This window comes from Ranitomeya variabilis, chromosome 7 (assembly GCF_051348905.1).
Source record: "Ranitomeya variabilis isolate aRanVar5 chromosome 7, aRanVar5.hap1, whole genome shotgun sequence".
Taxonomy (NCBI): domain Eukaryota; kingdom Metazoa; phylum Chordata; class Amphibia; order Anura; family Dendrobatidae; genus Ranitomeya; species Ranitomeya variabilis.
Window position 1 is genome coordinate 99,182,628 of NC_135238.1, and position 20,152 is coordinate 99,202,779.

At 43.1% G+C, this 20,152-nt stretch overlaps 1 protein-coding gene across 7 annotated transcripts in view; it reads right to left on the bottom strand.

The window, feature by feature from the left end:
* The window catches only part of TNRC18 (trinucleotide repeat containing 18), a 997,170-nt gene that overhangs the window by 593,812 nt on the left and 383,206 nt on the right, over positions 1-20,152 (bottom strand). For 6 of the 7 annotated variants that reach the window (XM_077275609.1, XM_077275606.1, XM_077275608.1 and 3 more), the window contains one exon: positions 4,026-4,151. The exons of the other annotated variant lie outside the window; for it this stretch is intronic. In XM_077275609.1, coding sequence (XP_077131724.1) covers positions 4,026-4,151 — 126 coding nt within the window. The remainder of the gene's footprint in view (positions 1-4,025; positions 4,152-20,152) is intronic. 7 annotated transcript variants of the gene reach the window in all.

Consider the following 20,152-nt stretch of genomic DNA (forward strand, 5'->3'; position numbering starts at 1 on the left):
AGCGGTGAAATCATCCCCGCCGGTCGGAGAGCTGCGGTTCCCACGCTGTAAAAAGACAGCGTGAGCACTCAGCTGTGATCGGATGTATAAAGTTTACCTCCAGTCGCTGGTGTCAGCTGATGGGACTACTGATCCTATCATCCGACTCCTGCAGCAGCTAATAATAATAGTGAGAGCAGGAGCAGTGGATGGGAGTATTCATCACCAGCTCCAGCGCTGTAAATAAATAAATAAAAAAATGTAAAAAAGGCGTGGGTTCCCCTTTATTTTTGATAACCAGCCAAGCAAAACTTACAGCTGGGGAATGCAACCCTCAGCTATCAGTTTCAACAAGGCTAGTTGTCAAGAATGGAGGGGTCCCCACACTGTTTTTTTAAATTATTTAAATAAATAATTTAAAAAGCAGCGTGAAGTCCACCTTCATTTTTGACAACCAGCCTTGCTAAAGCAGACAGCTGGGGGCTGGTTTTGGCGCTTTGCCCGACTCTTCCCACTTGACCTGTAGCGGTGGCAAGTAGGGTTCATATTTGTGGGGTTGCCGTCACCTTTGCATAGTCAGGTGACATCAAGCCCATGGCTTTGTAATGGAGAAGTGTTTATAAGACACCTATCCATTACTAATCCTATGGTTGTATGGTAAATAAAGACACAGCCAGAATAAAGTCCTTTATTTGAAATAAGACTAAACACAGTTTTCTATTTTTATTTAAAAATAACAAACACAGTTATACTCAACAAACGCCTATTCCACCGAAGCCCTTTTTCTCCTGTAAAGAACTAAAATGAAAAAACAACAATATACCATACCTCTCTGTCGTTCTGTCCAACGCAGTAATCCAAGTCTGGGGGATAAACAGTTTTTAACCTGGATGGTGCCAAGATGTGTTTGTCCAGGCAGAGAACAACTGCTGACTTAACTGCAGCCTCAGAGACAGGTGATGATTTCATCAAGGTTACGTCCGGTCACTGAGGTTGCGTTCCCAGCCGGGCTGAACTGCTGTCACCTCGATGAGATCCCTGCTAGCACACTGAGAAAAACTGTGAACAGCCAACTTCTTTAGCAATGACCTTTTGTTTTGTGGCTTACCCTCCTTGTGGAGTGTGTCAATGACTGCCTCCTGGACATCTGTCAAGTCAGCAGTCTTCCCCATGATTGTGGAGCCTACTGAAACAGACCAGGCCAGTCTCTCACGTCCAGATAATTCTGGTACCGGAGAAAACAGTACCGGAGTTATCCGTGTCCGTGTGCTCACGTAGGCCATCCGTGTGGGATCCGTGTGATGTCCGTGAGTACGTTTTTAGGGTCCATGTGCTGTACGTGTGCTGTACGTGTGTCCGTGTATTGCAACAATTTTTACAATTTTAACCCTATGAAAGGAAAAACGCACACGGACAGCATCCGTGTGCGGTACGTGTTTACACGGACCCATTGACTTTAATGGGTCCGTGTGATCCGTGCGCTCCCACGAACACTGACATGTCTCCGTGATTTGCAAACGGACACACGGTCAGTGAAAACACGCTGACATGTGCAGAGACACATTTACTTTAATGTGTCTACGTGAGTCAGTGTCTCCGGTACGTGAGGAAACTGTCACCACACATACCGGAGCCACTGACGTGTGAAATCGGCCTTAGGGACCTTTTTAAACGCTTAGGAAGCTAATTTACTGAGATAATGACTTTTGGGTTTTCATTGGTTGTAAGCCATAATCATCAACATTAACAGAAATAAACACTTGAAATAGATCACTCTGTTTGTTATAACTATTTAATATAGGAGTTTCACTTTTTGTATTTAAGAACTGAAATAAATTAACTTTTTGATGGTGTTCTAATTTTGTGAGAAGGACCTATATTATTCTCATTCCAAAACCAGCAAAGGACCCACTAGATTGTGCTAATTATAGGCCTATTGCTTTACTTAATGCATATTTAAAAATCTTCACTAAAATATTGGCGTTGCGATTGTCTTTTTGGCTTTCTTATCTTATCCATAAGGACCAAGTGGGTTTTATACTGTGGAGGCAGGGGGGATAACAAAAAGAAGGTAAAAGACCTCATTGAGGTTGTAAACAGGACGGAGGGATCAGCAATGCTACTCGGCTTAGATGCCAAGAAGGCCTTTGACCGCCTTAGGTGGTCATTTATTTTTGAAACTCTGAAGCAATTTGGACTCTCTGGGACAGTTTATCACAGCCCTGCAGGGTCTGTATTCACAACCCTCGGCTTCGGTTAAGCTCCCACACGCGCTCTCTCAGACTCTTAATTCATAATGGTACCCAGCATGGGTGCGCCCTGTCCCCCTATTTGTTGTTTTGTATTGAACCTCTGGCAGCTGCCATTCACCTTGACCCAAACCTTCATGGAGTAGTGGTGAGTGACAGGGAATTCAAACTATCTCTGTTGCAGAAGATGTTCTACTGACACTAACACAACTGCGTATCACCCTCCCTAATCTGCATGCTTTTCTGGGAAGTTTTCACCAATTATCAGGATATAAAATGAACAGTAACAAAACAGAAGCACTTCCTCTAAATGTCTCAGATTCTGCATTAAATCCATTAAAAATAAACTATAATTACAGATGGAAAGACATCTCCCTAACATATCTAGGGGTTCAATTGTCCTATAACTTATAGTAAAGTGCAGAGCGCATGTGCCAAAATTATATACTAAGCTCAATAACACTTACCCATGGTAATATGCAAGTGCACAGATACAATTCCCAGGGGACAGCCCCGGACGCACGTTTTGCGTTACCTTTTTCAATAGAGATCTGTGCACTTACCATGGGTAAGTGGTACTGACCTTAATATATAATTTTTAGCCCATGCACTCTGCACTTTACTATAAGTTATAGGACAATTGTATGTAGGTGGACTCGTGGACTTCAGTTCACAAAACTATCAGTTCACGTTAATTAGTGAGATTCTCATGTACTAAATAATCAAACTATACTTAAAAACAAGGCATGAAATTCTAATTAATTGCACTTATATAGTTCGATTAATAACGCCTCTTACCCACATCCTTATTCCCAGGGTGATCACATAAATTCTTCTTTGTTTACCTCTTGTGTTATTTATTGTGGTATGTATTAAACCCTTGTATGTAACAAATATTTTATACATTTACATTATATTGATTTAGTCAGCATTCCTATCATCTTCCTTTTGAGAGCAGAATAATGTAGGAAAACAGATCCTGGGTGCAGCAGTTGTGATACGTTCAGACTTCTTAGATATAACATGAAGCAGAGCTGAGAAAGGTAACCCCGAACATACTAGGCACTGTATGTATATTGACTGTGAGCTGCTCATCACAGCAGTCCAATGCACATCGGAAAAGGCAATGATAATCTCCTGGTGATAAAACTTTCATTGTCACAAAACAACAGCACACAGCTTGATAAGTGGCACATTGTTAAAATCTGTGTTTCAGCCTTTATCTTCTGCTGTCTTCAGATTACATGGCAAAAATCTGCTGACGGATTCTGTCAACCACTGGCAATCTCGGACATCGACATGTTAGAAAAATGTTATATATATATATATATATATATATATATATATATATATATATATATATATATATATATATATATATATATATAATCAAATAAATCAGAGAGAGCGAGATTGTACACTTTTGAAGCAGGTAGATTTTGTTTCTGACTGTACAGTGCGTGACATGACAAAATAAATGGTTTTGTTCAAAAGCACAATTCATCCCACAAAAAGGTATTCCTTATACAGTTATGTGGATGAAAAAATAAAGTTATGGCTCTCAGAGGAAGGGGAGAAAAAAAAAAAGAAAAAAAAAAAAAATTGAAATTGGCAGCAGCGTGAAGGGTATACAGGGTTGGTTAGACTAGGAACAATTGTCTAAAATCCAGAAACTTGCATTTAAAAATCATGAAATGTTGGATCACTGGCACCTGACATATTATACTTTGCTGGATTAAAACATTCTTTCATTCCCATGTACACTAGCGGCATATGTACTTTACACTGCACCCTTACTTTCTATTGCTGCAATTGTTCATCCTTTCTTGGTTAGGACATAGAGAATATAGTCCATGTTTCCTCTTCTTTGGTCTACCAGGAACCCTCCTTGTTAAGGTCTTCACTTTCTCATCAGATTTTTCCCTAAAAAGATTTTAATGAATATAATATAAAACTTGGCTGCAGAGTACAATAGAACACACTTTAAGCCCCTGATGTAACCTGCAAGATAAAGAAAACAGGTTATATTATGCTCGCGGTCCCGCTGCGGTCCGGTCCGATGGGCGTTGCGGTCCGGCGCCTCCCATCTTCATACGATGTCGTCCTCTTCTTGTCTTCTTGCCGTGGCTCCTGCGCAGGCGTACTTTGTCCTGTTGCACAGTGCGCAGGTGCCGGGAAAGGTCAGAGAGGCCCGGCGACTCCGCACTGCAGTACTTTGCTCTGCCCTCAACAGAGCAGACAAAGTATGCCTGTGCAGGACCCGCAGCAAGAAGACAAGAAGAGGACGACATCATATGAAGATGGGAGGCACAGGACCGCGACGCTCATCGGACCGGACCGCAGCGGGACCGCCCCTGGATGAGTATAATATAACCTGTTATTCTTATCTTTCAGGATACATTGGGGGCTTATCTACAGCATTACAGAATGCTGTAGATAAGCCCCTGATGCTGGTGGCCTTAGTTTATAGGCCATTTTTGGGGTGACAGATTCCCTTTAAGATATTTTTACTAATTCATGTTAAAGAATCAAAATCAAAAACTCATTATACAAATATGCTAGAATCAATTTAGGATTTGTTACCCCTGGACTCGTGAGATTACTCATTTGTAGCATGTTGAATTACATAACTTTTTATTAAGGTTTAGTTTTAACAATGCAACAAAAAAACAGACAAGTACACCCCCATTTCTCAGCTCTGGACATTATACAATCCTACCATACATGAAACAAACCATCATTGCAATCAGCAGATACTGAGAATAAAGAAGCAAGGGAATAACAGCTCAACCTCATTAACAACCTCATTAACTCAACCTTATTTTTCACCCCCATTAAACAGATCTTTAACGACGTATACTGCGAAAATTCTGCAATTTTAAAAAATTTAATTTTTATGCCCTTAAATCAGAGAGTTATGTCACACAAAGTAGTTAATAAATAAAATTTCCCACATGTCTACTTTACATCAGCACAATTTTTGAAGCAATTTTTGTCAGGAAGTTATAAGGGTTAAAAGTTGCCCAGCAATTTCTCATTTTTGCAACAAAATTTGCAAAACCATTTTTTTTTAGGGACCACCTCACATTTGAAGTGACGTTTAGGGGAATACACGACAGAAAATACTCAAATTGACACCATTCTAAAAACTGCAACCCTCAAAGTGCTCAGAACCAGATTTAAGAAGTTTATTAATCCTTCAGGTGCTTCACAGGAATTACTGGAATGTGGAAGGAAAAAATAAATATTTAACTTTCTTTCACAAAACGTTTCCTTTAGACCTATTTTTTTTTCACTTTAGCAAGGGTAACAGGAGAATATGGACCATACAATTTGTTGTGCAATTTCTCCTGAGCATGTCAATACCCAATATGTGGGGAAAAAACACTGTTTAGGCACACGGCAGAGCTCAGAAGGGAAGGAGCACCATTCCACTTTTTGAATGTAAAATTTACTGGCATAATTAGAGGACGCCATGTCGCGTTTGGAGACCTCCTGATTAGCCTAAACAGTGGAAACCCCCAACCAGTGACACCATTGTGGAAACTAAACACCTTAGGGAACTTATTTAGATGTGTATTGAGCATATTGAATCACCAGGTGGTTCACATAAGTTTGTAACTTTGAGCCATGAAGAAAACAAAATCAAATTTTTCCCAGAAAAATCTTTTTTAGCTCCAAATTTTACATTTTCATAAGGATAAGAGGAGAAATTGCTCCACACAATTTGTTGTGCAATTTCTCCTGAATATGCCGATACCCAACATGTGGAGGAAAACAACTGTTTGGGTGCACAGCAGGGCTTGGAACAGAAGGAGCACCATTTGATTTTTTGAATGCAAAACTTGGAATAATTAGCGGACACTATGTCGTTTTTGGAAAGCCCCTGATATGCCTAAACAGTGAAAAAAAACACAGTTGACACCATTTTGGAAACTAGACCCCTTAGGGAACCTATCTAGATGTGTATTGAACACCTTGAAAGCCCGACAGGTGCTTCTCAGAAGTCTATTATGATGCGCCATGAATATTATAAAAAAAAAAAAAAACTTTATTCATGAAAATGTATTATACCTCCAAATTTTGTATTTTCATGAGGATAACAGGAGAAATGGACCCCAAAATTTGTTGTGCAATTTCTCCTGAGTTCACCGATACCCCAAATGTGGTCAGAAACTACTTTGGATGCAAAGTGCAAAGCTCAGAAGGGAAGGAACGCCATATTACAGTGCAGATTTTGATGCACTGGTTTGAGGGTGCCCTGTCACATCAGCAGAACACCTGAGGTGCCAGTACAGCAAAAATCCCCCATAACTGACCCCATTTTACAAACTAAACCTCTCAAAGAATTCATCTAGGGGTGCAGTGATCATATTAACACCACGGGTGTGTCACAGAGTTGTATACCACTGGGCAGTGAAGAAAAAATAATTTATATTTTTACCACAAAGATTGTGTGTTAGCTGCAAGTTTTACATTTACCCATTTTGGGAAATGGGTAAAAATGGCCCCAAAATTTGCCCCCACAATTTCTACTGAACCTGGCAATATCACATGTGTGGCTGGAGGAGTGTTTTATAGGAGGGGAAGATAATTTTTTGGAAGTGCATCTGAACAGCAAGGTGGATTGCTGTTGAGGGGAGATAGAGAGAGAAAAAAAAAATCTATAAATCTTCAGCACAGCGAGTGTGAGCGAGCTGAGTGTGACCTGAGCGTAAGTGTGAACGGCGGTAAGTGTGTGACTTGTGATTCAGTGACTTTGGAATCAGGGAGTTTCCAAGGGAGGAATTGCTTCTGTTTTTTTTTTTTTAATTAATACTTTGTATTTATTTTTGTATTGTATTGTATTTATTTTTAATTAACATTTCTGTGTGGTGCAATCCCCATTAGGAAATGTGCTCCAATCATTAGCGGACACCATGTCGCGTTTGGAGAGCCCCTGTGTGCCTAAACATTGGAGCTCCCGCACAAGTGACCCCATTTTGGAAACTAGACCTCCCAAGGAACTAATCTAGATGTGTGGTGAGCACTTTGAACCCCCAAGTGCTTCACAGAAGTTTATAACGCAGAGCCATGAAAATAAAAAATAATTTTTCTTTTCTCAAAAATGATTTTTTAGCCCACAATTTTTTATTTTCCCAAGGGTAACAGGAGAAATTGGACCCCAAAAGTTGTTGTCCAGTTTCTCCTGAGTACGCTGATACCCCATATGTGGGGGTAAACCACTGTTTTGGCACACGTCGGGGTTCGGAAGGGAAGTAGTGACGTTTTGAAATGCAGACTTTGATGGAATGCTCTGCGGGCGTCAGGTTGCGTTTGCAGAGCCCCTGATGTGCCTAAACAGTAGGAACTCCCCACAATTGACTCTATTTTGGAAACTAGACCCCCAAGGGAACTTATCTAGATGTGTAGTGAGCACTTTGAACCCCCAAGTGCTTCACAGAAGTTTATAACGCAGAGCCGTGAAAATAATAAATGTGTTTCCTTTCCTCAAAAATATTTTTTTAGCCCAGAATTTTTTATTTTTGCAAGAGTAACAGGAGAAATTGGACCCCAAAAGTTGTTGTCCAGTTTCTCCTGAGTACGCTGATACCCCATATGTGGGGGTAAACCACTGTTTGGGCACACGTCAGGGCTCAGAAGGGAAGTAGTGACATTTGAAATGCAGACTTTGATGGAATGGTCTGCGGGCGTCACATTGCATTTGCAGAGCCCCTGATGTGCCTAAACAGTAGAAACACCCCACAAGTGACCCCATTTTGGAAACTAGACCCCCGAAGGAACTTATCTAGATGTGTGGTGAGCACTTTCAACCCCCAAGTGCTTCACAGAAGTTTACAACGCAGAGCCGTGAAAATAAAAAATCATTTTTCTTTCCTCAAAAAAGATGTTTTAGCAAGCAATTTTTTATTTTCACAAGGGTAACAGGAGAATTTGGACCCCAATATTTGTTGCCCAGTTTGTTGTGAGTACGCTGATACCCCATATGTGGGGGTAAACCACTGTTTGGGCACACGTCAGGGCTCAGAAGGGAAGTAGTGACATTTGAAATGCAGACTTTGATGGAATGGTCTGCGGGCGTCACATTGCATTTGCAGAGCCCCTGATGTGCCTAACCAGCAGAAACACCCCACAAGTGACCCCATTTTGGAAACTAGACCCCCGAAGGAACTTATCTAGATGTGTGGTGAGCACTTTCAACCCCCAAGTGCTTCACAGAAGTTTATAACGCAGAGCCGTGAAAATAAAAAATAATTGTTCTTTCCTCAAAAATTATGTTTTAGCAAGTAATTTTTTATTTTTGCAAGGGTAACAGGAGAAATTAGACCCCAACAGTTGTTGCCCAGTTTGTCCTGAGTACGCTGGTACCCCAAATGTGGGGGTAAACCACTGTTTGGGCGCACGTCGGGGCTTGGAAGGGCGGGAGCACCATTTGACTTTTTGAACGCAAGATTGGCTGGAATCAATGGTGGCGCCATGTTGCGTTTGGAGACCCCTGATGTGCCTAAACAGTGGAAACCCCTCAATTCTAACTTCAACACTAACCCCAACACACCCCTAATCCTAATCCCAACTGTAGCCATAACCCTAATCACAACCTTAACCCCAACACACCCCTAACCACAACCCTAACCGCAACACACCCGTAACCCTAATTCCAACCCTAATCCTAACCCTAATCCCAACCGTAACCCTAATCCCAACCCTAACCACAACTGTAACCCCAACACACCCCTAACCCTATCCGTAACCCTAACCACAAGCCTAATCTTAACCCTATTTCAAACCCTAGCCCTAATTCCAACCCTAACTCTAATTCCAACCCTAACCCTAAGGCTATGTGCCCACGTTGCGGATTCGTGTGAGATTTTTCCGCACGATTTTTGAAAAATCTGCAGGTAAAAGGCACTGCGTTTTACCTGCGGATTTACAGCAGATTTCCAGTGTTTTTTTTGTGCAGATTTCACCTGCGGATTCCTATTGAGGAACAGGTGTAAAACGCTGCGGAATCCGCACAAAGAATTGACATGCTGCGGAAAATACAACGCAGCGTTTCTGCACGGAATTTTCCGCACCATGGGCACAGCGGATTTGGTTTTCCTTAGGTGTACATGGTACTGTAAACCTGATGGAAAACTGCTTCGAATTCGCAGCGGCCAATCCGCTGCGGATCCGCTGCGGATCCGCGGCCAATCCGCTGCGGATCCGCGGCCGATCCGCTGCGGATCCGCTGCCGATCCGCTGCGGATCCGCTGCCGATCCGCTGCGGATCCGCTGCCGATCCGCGGCCCATCCGCTGCGGATCCGCGGCCCATCCGCTGCGGATCCGCGGCCGATCCGCTGCGGATCCGCTGCGGATCCGCTGCCGATCCGCTGCGGATCCGCTGCCGATCCGCTGCGGATCCGCGGCCGATCCGCTGCGGATCCGCGGCCGATCCGCTGCCGATCCGCTGCGGATCCGCGGCCGATCCGCTCTGTGTGCACATGCCATAACCCTACCCCTAACCCTAACCGTAACCCTAACCCTACCCCTAGTTCTAACCCTAGTTCTAACCCTAACCCTAGTGGAAAAAGAAAAAAAAATATTTTCTTTATTTTATTATTGTCACTACCTATGGGGGTGATAAAGGGGGGGGGGGGTTTATTTATTATTTTTTTATTTTGATCGCTGTGATAGAACCTACCACAGCGATCAAAATGTACCTCTAATGAATCTGCCGGCCGGCGGGCGCACTGAGCATGCGCCCGCCATTTTGGAAGATGGCGGCGCCCATGATGGAGGCGGACGGGGACCGGGAGCCTCGGTAAGTATAAGGGGGGGAGATCGGGGCACGAGGGGGGCGTCAGAGCACGGGGGGGTGACATAGGAGCAGGGGGGGAGCGGGCAGGAGGACGGGGGAGCGGACAGCAGGACGGGGGAGCCGGCAGGCGGACGGAGGGGACCGGACCCTATAACGGAGCACTGGGGGGGCGATCGGTGGGGTGTGGGGGGGTCACATTAGTGTTTCCAGCCATGGCTGATGATATTGCAGCATCGGCCATGGCTGGATTGTAATATTTCACCAGTTTTTTAGGTGAAATATTACAAATCGCTCTGATTGGCAGTTTCACTTTCAACAGCCAATCAGAGCGATCGTAGCCACGGGGGGGTGAAGCCACCCCCCCTGGGCTGAAGTACCACTCCCCCTCTCCCTGCAGATCGGGTAAAATAGGAGTTAACCCTTTCACCCGATCTGCAGGGATGCGATCTTTCCATGACGCCACATAGGCGTCATAGGTCGGATTGGCACGGGTTTTCATGACGCCTACGTGGCGTCAAAGGTCGGGAAGGGGTTAACCAACAGGCCAGACCGCATAGCAAATATAAGGGTTGTGGGTCACTTGGGGAATAGTGATCATAAAATAATATGTTTTCATGAATCCTTTAATAAGATGTGTAGTAGAGGGGTTACAAGGACACTAAACTTCAGGAGGGCAAATTTCCAATGGATGAGAGATGATCTTGGTGCAATTAACTGGGACGATATCCTGAGACACAAAAATACACAAAGAAAATGGGAGACGTTTATTAGCATCCTGGATAGGACCTGTGCACAGTATATACCATATGGGAATAAACATACTAGAAATAGGAGGAAACCAATATGCTAAATAGAGCTGTAAGGGGCGCAATTAGTGACAAATAGAAAGCATTTAGAGAATTAAAGGAAGTAGGTAGTGATGAGGCATTAAATAAATATAGAACATTAAATAAATTCTGTAAAAATCAAATCAAGGCAGCAAAGATTGAGGCAGACACTCATTGCCAGAGAGAGTAAAAATAATTCCAAAATATTCTTTAACTACGTAAATAGTAAGAAACTAAAAAAATGATAGTGTTGGCCCCCTTAAAAATAGTCTGGGTGAAATGGTGGATGAGGAAATAGCCAATATGCTAAATGACTTTTTTTCATAAGTATTTACACAAGAAAATCCCATGGCAGACAATATGATCAGTGATAAAAAAAATTCCCCATTAAGTGTCACCTGCTTAACCCAGCAGGAAGTACAGTAGCGTCTAAAAATAACTAAAATTGACAAATCTCCGGGCCCGGATGGGATACACCCCCGAGTACTGCAGGAATTAAGTACAGTCATTGATAGACCATTATTTTTAATCTTTAAATACTCCATAATAACAGGGTCTGTACCACAGGACTGGCGTATAGCAAATGTGATGCAAATATTCAAAAAGGGGACAAAAACTGAACTTGGAAATTATAGGCCAGTAAGCTTAACCTCTACTGTGGGTAAAATCCTGGAGGGTATACTAAGAGATGCTATGCTGGAGTATCTGAAGAGTTATAACCTCATGACCCAATATCAACATGGGTTTACTAGGGACCGTTCATGTCAGACTAGTCTGATCAGTTTCTATGAAGAGGTAAGTTCTGGGCTGGACTAAGGGAACGCAGTGGACGTAGTGTATATGGACTTTTCAAAAGCTTTTGATACGGTGTCACACAAAAGGTTGATACATAAAATGAGAATAATGGGGATAGGGGAAAATATGTGTAAGTGGGTTAAAAGCTGGCTCAGGGATAGGAAACAAAGGGTGGTTATTAATGGAGCACGCTCTGACTGGGTCGCAGTTAACAGTGGGGTACCACAGGGGTCAGTATTGGGCCCTCTTTTTAACATTTATTAATGACCTTGTAGGGCATACAGAGCAGAATTTCAATATTTGCAGATGACACTAAACTCTGCAGGGTAATCAATACAGAGGAGGACAATTTTATATTCAGGATGATTTATGTACACTAGAAGCTTGGGCTGATAAATGGCAAATGAGCTTTAATGGGGATAAATGTAAGGTCATGCACTTGGGTAGAAGTAATAAGATAACTATGTGCTTAATTCTAAAACTCTGGGCAAAACCGTCAATGAAAAAGACCTGGGAGTATGGGTGGATGACAAACTCACATTTAGTGGCCAGTGTCAGGCAGCTGCTACAAAGGCAAATAAAATAATGGGATGCATTAAAAGAGGCATAGATGCTCATGAGGAGGATATAATTTTACCTCTATACAAGTCACTAGTTCGACCACACTTAGAATACGGTGCACAGTTCTGGTCTCCGGTGTATAAGAAAGACATAGCTGAACTAGAGCGGGTGCAGAGAAGAGCGACCAAGGTTATTAGAGGACTGGGGGGTCTGCTATACCAAGATAATTACACTTGGGGCTATTTAGTTTGGAAAAACGAAGGCTAAGGGGTGATCTTACAAAGACCTTTCTGATGATCTTTTTAATCATAGACCTGAGACAGGGACAAGGGGGCATCCTCTACGTCTGGAGGAAAGAAGGTTTAAGCATAACAACAGACGCGGGTTCTTTACTGTAAGAGCAGTGAGACTATGGAACTCTCTGCCGTATGATGTAATGAGTGATTCATTACTAAAACGTAAGAGGGGACTGGATGCCGTTCTTGAAAAGTATAATGTAACAGGTTATATATACTTGATTCCTTGATTGGGTTCTTGATCCAGGGAACTAGTCTGATCTGATTGCCATATGTGGAGTCGGGAAGGAATTTTTTTTTCCTCAATGTGGAGCTTACTCTTTGCCACATGGATTTTTTTTTCTCTTCCGCTGGAACAACATGTTAGGGCATGTTAGGTTAGGCTATGGGTTTAACTAGATGGACTTGAAGTCTTCCTTCAACCTTAATAAATATGTTACTATGTACAGTACTGCTTAGCCTCATGGCGAGACTCGGGAGGGACGGAGCACTATTTGCCCCCTAGAGCCCAGATTTTCCTAGAATAGTTTGTGGATTCCATATAGAGAGACCCTAAGCGCTAGAAAATCAGAATCCCCCTCTCAAGTGACCGCATTTTGAAAATTACACCCCTCTGCAACTTTATCTACAGGTGTAGTGACGATTTTGACTCCATGTGTGTTTTAAAGAAAAAAGTAGTGGATGTTGCTAAGTGAAAATTGCAAACTGTCACTGTAGTGACCAATACACTGCAGTGACCACTACCAGTACATTATGGCCAGCTCATGCTTTTTGAGACACACACCTGTATATCAGGCGGGCTCTCATCACTACAGAAATGCCAAACATGTGGGAGCTAAATGTGGTTTAGGCACACTGGGGCTCAGAAGGGAGGGGGGCATTTGAATTTGGGAGCACAGAATTTGCTGAATTTCTTTTTCCGGTTGAGGAGCCATTTCGCTTTTCCAGAGCCTTTGTGCTACAGTACTGTGAAAGCCCACTATATTTCCATTAACAGATGACAGATCTGAGTGGGGAATTGATTTCTTTGTGGATTGAGTTGAAGCTTTTATTGGGAACATTTTACATAACATTAGGGATCACATTTATCTGGCGCTCTGCGCGGAACACTTAACCTTGGGGTTTCCATCTAAATCTCCGAGTGACATGACATATGAAATTTCCAATGAATCCACTCACTATAATGATGCAACAGAGTTACTGTGGATTCTGTCTGGCCTCTGTTCTGCGTTGTCCTTTTCAGAACTGCAGAAAACTATGCTGAACTGAGCTTTTATACTTGCCTAAAAAAGACAGACACTGCCGGATCACATGCCAGACGGGTCCACAGTGCCTCCATCTGCCTCATTATAGGGAATCTTCCTCTGTCTGAACCACATATTTCAGAGATTTACACAGAAACCCTGGGAGAAGAGTTCAGGGCGGAGCAAAGGATTAATGTGTGCCAAGCTTTACTGCGATCTTTGGGAGGCAGAATGAAAAAAATCACATGTGAAGCATGTGAAGAATTGGTTTTATTTATTTTTTATGCCGTTCCTTGTGCGGTATAAGTGATTAGGTGACTTTATTCTTAGAGTTGGTGCGATTATAGCGATACCAGATTTATATCTGGTTTTTATATTTGGCTGCTGTCACATGCTAAAAGTAGTAGAAAACACCTCCGGCACTCAAAAAAAGGGATAATTCTTGAGAATATTCTGTGCAACAAGAGAATCTTTATTTACAGCCGATATAGGACATGGACAAGACAAAATATCAGAGTTTCGGCTCTCAAGCCTTTATCAAGGATGTCTGTCACAAGATGAATCGGCATGGCGTGCTTGCAACCAGGAGCAGAGTAAAAAGTTAACTTTTTTGTTTGTTTGTTTTAATGCTGTTCAGCATGTGGTAAAATTGATAAGACAGTTTTATTCTTCGGGTCAGTACGATTACAGTGATACCTCATTTATATTATTTATGTTTTTCTGCTTTTACACAATTAAAACTATTTTATAAAAAAATAATTAATTTTACATTGCTTTATTCTGAGAGCTATAACTTATTTTTCTGGTGATGGAGCTGTGTGATGGCTTGTTTCTTACAGGACAAGATGACGTTTTTATCGGGGTACCATGTTTATTTACATTCATCTTTTTTATTGCGTTTAATAGCACTTTTTGTTTGGAGGCATAATGATAAAGCATTGTTTTTTGCAGCTTTTTTCTTTTCTTACAGTGTTCACTGAAGTGATTAACTAGTGGGACAGTTTTATAGAGAGGTTGCTCCAGATGCGGCGATACCAAATAAGTGTATTTTTTTTTTTTTACATAAATAAATGTATTTATTAGAATAATATTCTTTGGGGTTTTTTTTGTTATTTTGGGATTTTTAAAATATATTTTTACACTTTTTAATTTTTTGTAAATTTTTACATTGTCCCAGGATGCGACATCACTGTATAGTACTGTAACAGCGTGTTCCTCCCCCGGTCTGTGTCCCTGTACTGCGTAATCAGGCTTGAGTCAACAACCAGTGGAGGGAGTCTGTCTTAGGGTACTGTCACACAGTGCAATTTTTTCGCTACGACGGTACGATTCGTGACGTTCTAGCGATATCGTTACGATATCGCAGTGTCTGATACGCAGCAGCGATCAGGGACCCTGCTGAGAATCGTACGTCGTAGCAGATCGTTTGGAACTTTCTTTCGTCGCTTGATCTCCCGCTGACATCGCTGGATCGTTGTGTGTGACAGCGATCCAGCGATGTGTTCGCTTGTAACCAGGGTAAACATCGGGTAACTAAGCGCAGGGCCGCGCTTAGTAACCCGATGTTTACCCTGGTTACCAGCGTAAACGTAAAAAAAACAAACAGTACATACTCACATTCCGGTGTCTGTCCTCCGGCGTCTCAGCTTCTCTGCACTGTGAGCGCCGGCCAGCCAGAAAGCGAGCACAGCGGTGACGTCTGACGTCACCGCTCTGCTTTCCGGCCGCTGTGCTTACACAGTGCAGAGAAGCTGAGACGCCGGGGGACAGACACCGGAATGTAAGTATGTACTGTTTGTTTTTTTTACGTTTACGCTGGTAACCAGGGTAAACATCGGGTTACTAAGCGCAGCCCTGCGCTTAGTAACCCGATGTTTACCCTGGTTACCCGGGGACTTCGGCATCGCTCCAGCGCCGTGATTGCAACGTGTGACCGCAGTCTACGACGCTGGAGCGATAATCATACGATCGCTGCGACGTCACGGATCGTGCCGTCGTAGCGATCAAAATGGCACTGTGTGACAGTACCCTTAGTTCTCCTTAGCATAAGACTTATCCAACACAAGCTTGTAACTTCTGGAAACTTCTTAGGTTAGCTACATAGTCAAAAGTAGGTGGGAGGCCTCCTCCATGGAAGGGTGGATCCCAAGACATGGAACAATAGACACATGGTTTGGCCCAGGCAGTTGGGTGTTGACGGGCCAGGGGCTAAGATCTATTGCTGAGGCAAGATCCTGGTGCTCGTGTGTGGAGGATTAAAAGCTGCCACGTGGAATGGTGTTATGTCCCTCATCGGTTTGGTCCATTGAACGTATCCCAGGATTATTTCTGTCTTTTCCCTGGCGTCAGGTTACCAGGTGGCACCCCCGGAACTGTTCCCCTCTTTGTGTGGACTCATTGTGGGAACTAATTGTGGACTCATTACGGATGCTCCAGAATTACTTTCATTTGTGTTGTCCCAGTTCCCTGTTCCAATAAATCGTGTTGGATTGTTCATCAGCCTGGTGTCTCTTCCTGCTCTGTCGCATACCCCACCACAAGTACTAGACCACTAACCTGATAAATCTGCAGTGCTTCTACCCTGCAGAGCATCAGGGCAGTGTCTGACAGGCAGGGAAAGAGGAATCTCAGATCTTGCTCTGAGCAGGAACTGCGAAGCCAACTTCCTGAAGGATCCTGGGGACATTTGCAGCTGGGGGTCTCCGTGGAGATCATCAGAACAAAGTGATTGCATCTCGTTATCCTGATGGAAGCACGCAGGAAGCCCACTCCCTGTGCGATCTCCTCTATATCACTATCAATATTGACACCGGCATGTGAGGGGTTAAATACCCACGATCTGTGCTAGCACGGATCGTGGGCGTTGCTGCAGGGTGTCAGCTCTCACATAGTGCCGACACCCACAACCCGATTGCGGCGGCGCTCAGAGTGATTGCGGCGATGTATATGAACGGCACTTTGCAGGAACGCAGCTCCTGCAGAGCCGCACATAAATGGCACATGTTGTGAAGGGATTATAGTTTGGTTCCCCAAGTTTTCAATTACACCACATGCCCAGAACATGTGCATAATATCTCTTGGGCCCACTCCACATCTTGGGCACAAGTTATCAGGTCTCACCCGTGTTTTATGCATAAATTTAGGGGTTCTATAAACCTGATGCAGAAAATACAACGGTGATTGCCTGTGGGCCTCATTTGTGGACAACTTCAGGACCGACAAAATGATATCTCTCACTGATCAGCATCAATTAACGCAATATCCTGTTCTTTTTTAGCAGATGTTAAGAAATTACTTGAGAAAGGAGTAATTTATATAGTCTGGAGATGGCACGAGCTATGGTACACTGGTTAGAGACCACAGAGAACACCAGGTGATTCATAATTCTGAGAGGACAGAGAACATCCTGTGCAGACCAAGCATAATGCAATTGGGGATACTGATAAAAGTATTCTGTAGGAAGAGGAAACCTATTCTCTACATTGTTGAAAGCTATCGAAAATCCTATTAGACTGCATTTATAGCATGTTAAAATATTCTGATCTTTAAAATGTGAGGGAAACTTTGAGCAAAACAATCAAAGCAAAATGTAAAAACTGACACTATGTTCACACAACCAATTTTTTTGTGGAAAAATCTGACGTGTATTTGAAAGTGGAATTGAGGATCTCTTTCTCCAATTTGCAGTTTGAACTGCCACTGGACTGCAAGCGAATTAGCCCTATAAAAAGGAAGCCAACTTTATGAGTGAATTTAAAGGGAGTCTGTCAGCAGGAATTCGCACTCCTCTTTATGCAAGCATGTAGCTTTTTCAAAGACAAGTCGATCATTTCCTTTACATGGTCAGACTGTTCCTCTGTTACTGAGAAATTAGTGTTTTGTTACCCAAAGAGCCTAAGAGATACTGTAAATCTGAAGCCTCAGTCACTCCAGCTCTATTCCCTGAGCGGTGTCACCTTCTCCTGCTTGAATGAGGGTTCTTTTACCTGAAGTCTTGCATCAGAGGGGGTAAGTTAAGCAGCATGAGGTGGCAGTGCTAGGTGGGGAACAAAGCTGTAGTGTTTCAGATCTACCTTTAAGAATAATAGAAATAACTGAAAACTTATTTTATTTCATAAATTAATAATACATATGGGGTTAAATTTGCAGGTAAGCGTTATTACCTGCCCAGCGCTCGTACTTAGCCGAACGCTGCAGGGAGAAAATGAATGTTTTCTTCCCTGCAGTGTTTCAAATTCAGTCACCAATGTAGAGCCAGTGTTTAGCCAAAGTCGGGGACGCAGTTAGACCCACCACTGTATACTCAGAGCAGTGACTGAACCTGTGTCGATGCTGTCCCCATGACTGAAACGGGAATGCTGCTTGGGGTAATAAAGATCATTTTGTCCCCGCAGCCTTTTGGCTAAGTGTGGTAATGTTATCAACCTGCAGTTTAACCTCATATTTGCAGGTTAATAGCGCTATTTCTGTTGACAGGTTTCTTTTAAAGTCATATAAATTAGGTCATAAAAAAAGCTCCAAACAAACTTCAGGTTGTAATACAGCTTCAATAGAACAGTTTGGGCCCGTAAACATCCACTTAACATACGGACATACAGATGTAATATACAGGCAGCCTGCCTATTAATTGCTATATCACACAGCGTATGCATTTATATATCAGTGTGTGTGTGTGTGTGTGTGTGTGTGTGTGTGTGTGTGTGTGTGTGTGTGTGTGTGTGTATGTATATATATGTATATATATGTATATATATACATATATGTATATATATATATATATATATATATATATATATATATATATATATATATATATATATATATATATATATATATATATATATATATATTGTAGCATGGCTAAAGGGTGTCTAATCGACGGGAGGTATGTATCACAGAGAGGACTTGTCGCTGTGATGTAACCCGGAGTGTTTTCTGTTTGCACATAAAGCAATAAGGAGTTGCTTAGTATATTTGGGTCCGGGTTACGGGTAGCTATGAGAGATGGGAGTGTCTGGCTACCCATATACCTCACCCCTGGGTAAGGGGCATAACCATGCCTGTCTATGTTTGTTGCAGGACCTGTGGTGAGGTCACAACCACATGTCTGATCATGTGATGGGTTCTGGGTGTGGTTAGACCTATTAAAGAAAGCCTAATGCTAGAGAGGGAGAGTGTGGGAGTCTGTCATGGTGGACAGAGATCCCTGTGTCCAGGCGGGACACTACAGACAGGAGTCTGTGTGGGTGGAGGAGAAAGCCTCCACAGGACTGAGCCTGAAGGACTGGACATTTGTGTTTTCATTTCCTGACCTGAGCTAAAAGCTATTTGTTTACCTGTTGTTCACGCTGTTATGTGGTTTATGGAGAAATAAACCTGTGAACTTTAAAAGGAACGTGTCTCCTGCGTGTCAGCCGTTGCACCTGAGCGAGTGAATCCCTACAATATATATACACATACATACATACAAACACACACACAGTGTATATATAATCACACATATACATATATATATTTATTTATTAAGATTGTAGTAGCATCATACGCAGTGAAAAGGCAGTGACCCACAATGTTCCAACACAAAAGTCCCTTTAATGTGTTTCCTCGCAGCATTAAAGTCCAATTCAAATAAATGCATATAACTTCAGTGTATATTATCAGTGTTCAGTTTACACCAGTTCATAGCAATACAAATCACATGGCTTTAGATTTGCGGTCCCTAAACAGACCAGACTTCACTTGTCCAGTTTCCCTGGGCAACCGCACGCCATATTACAGTCTCCATACACACAGCCTACAGCCTCCATACACACGGGAACTAGTCAGAGGATACTACACACACCAGCCTTCCTCTGACTAGTTCCCGTGGGTGTCCTGCATCACTGTATCACAGTCTTTTTACTCACACAGCCGTACAGAGTCCAGAGTAGCAGTCGGGCACCATATCCACCTGTTTACTATCGTTACACATGCTAGTCCTCTTTCGGGCGCAGGACATCCACCTCCGGGCACAGGACTGTCCACATCCGACTCCTTTGGGCACAGGACATCCACCTCCAGGCACAGGACTTGTCCACATCCGCGACCAGTACCATGGACGACTTACATCACTGTATAGGCTGCAGGTGCCAGGCTATTCAGCTGCCCTGGGTGCTGGCCTGTGCCTCCATGCACTCAGCCAGCACTCTGCAGGCCTCTGCTCTGCACACCAGCACACACCAGACAGTCACTGACGTGCACCTCGCACACCTGGACTTGACTTACCCATACCCCTTACTGCAGGGCTTTTAAACACACACAAACCTGTGGCCTTCAGCCACATGGAAAACCCGGACCGGAAATCGGTGACTCGTGCACACCTATGGACTTCATCCGTCTGCATGCACATTCTGGGGAGCA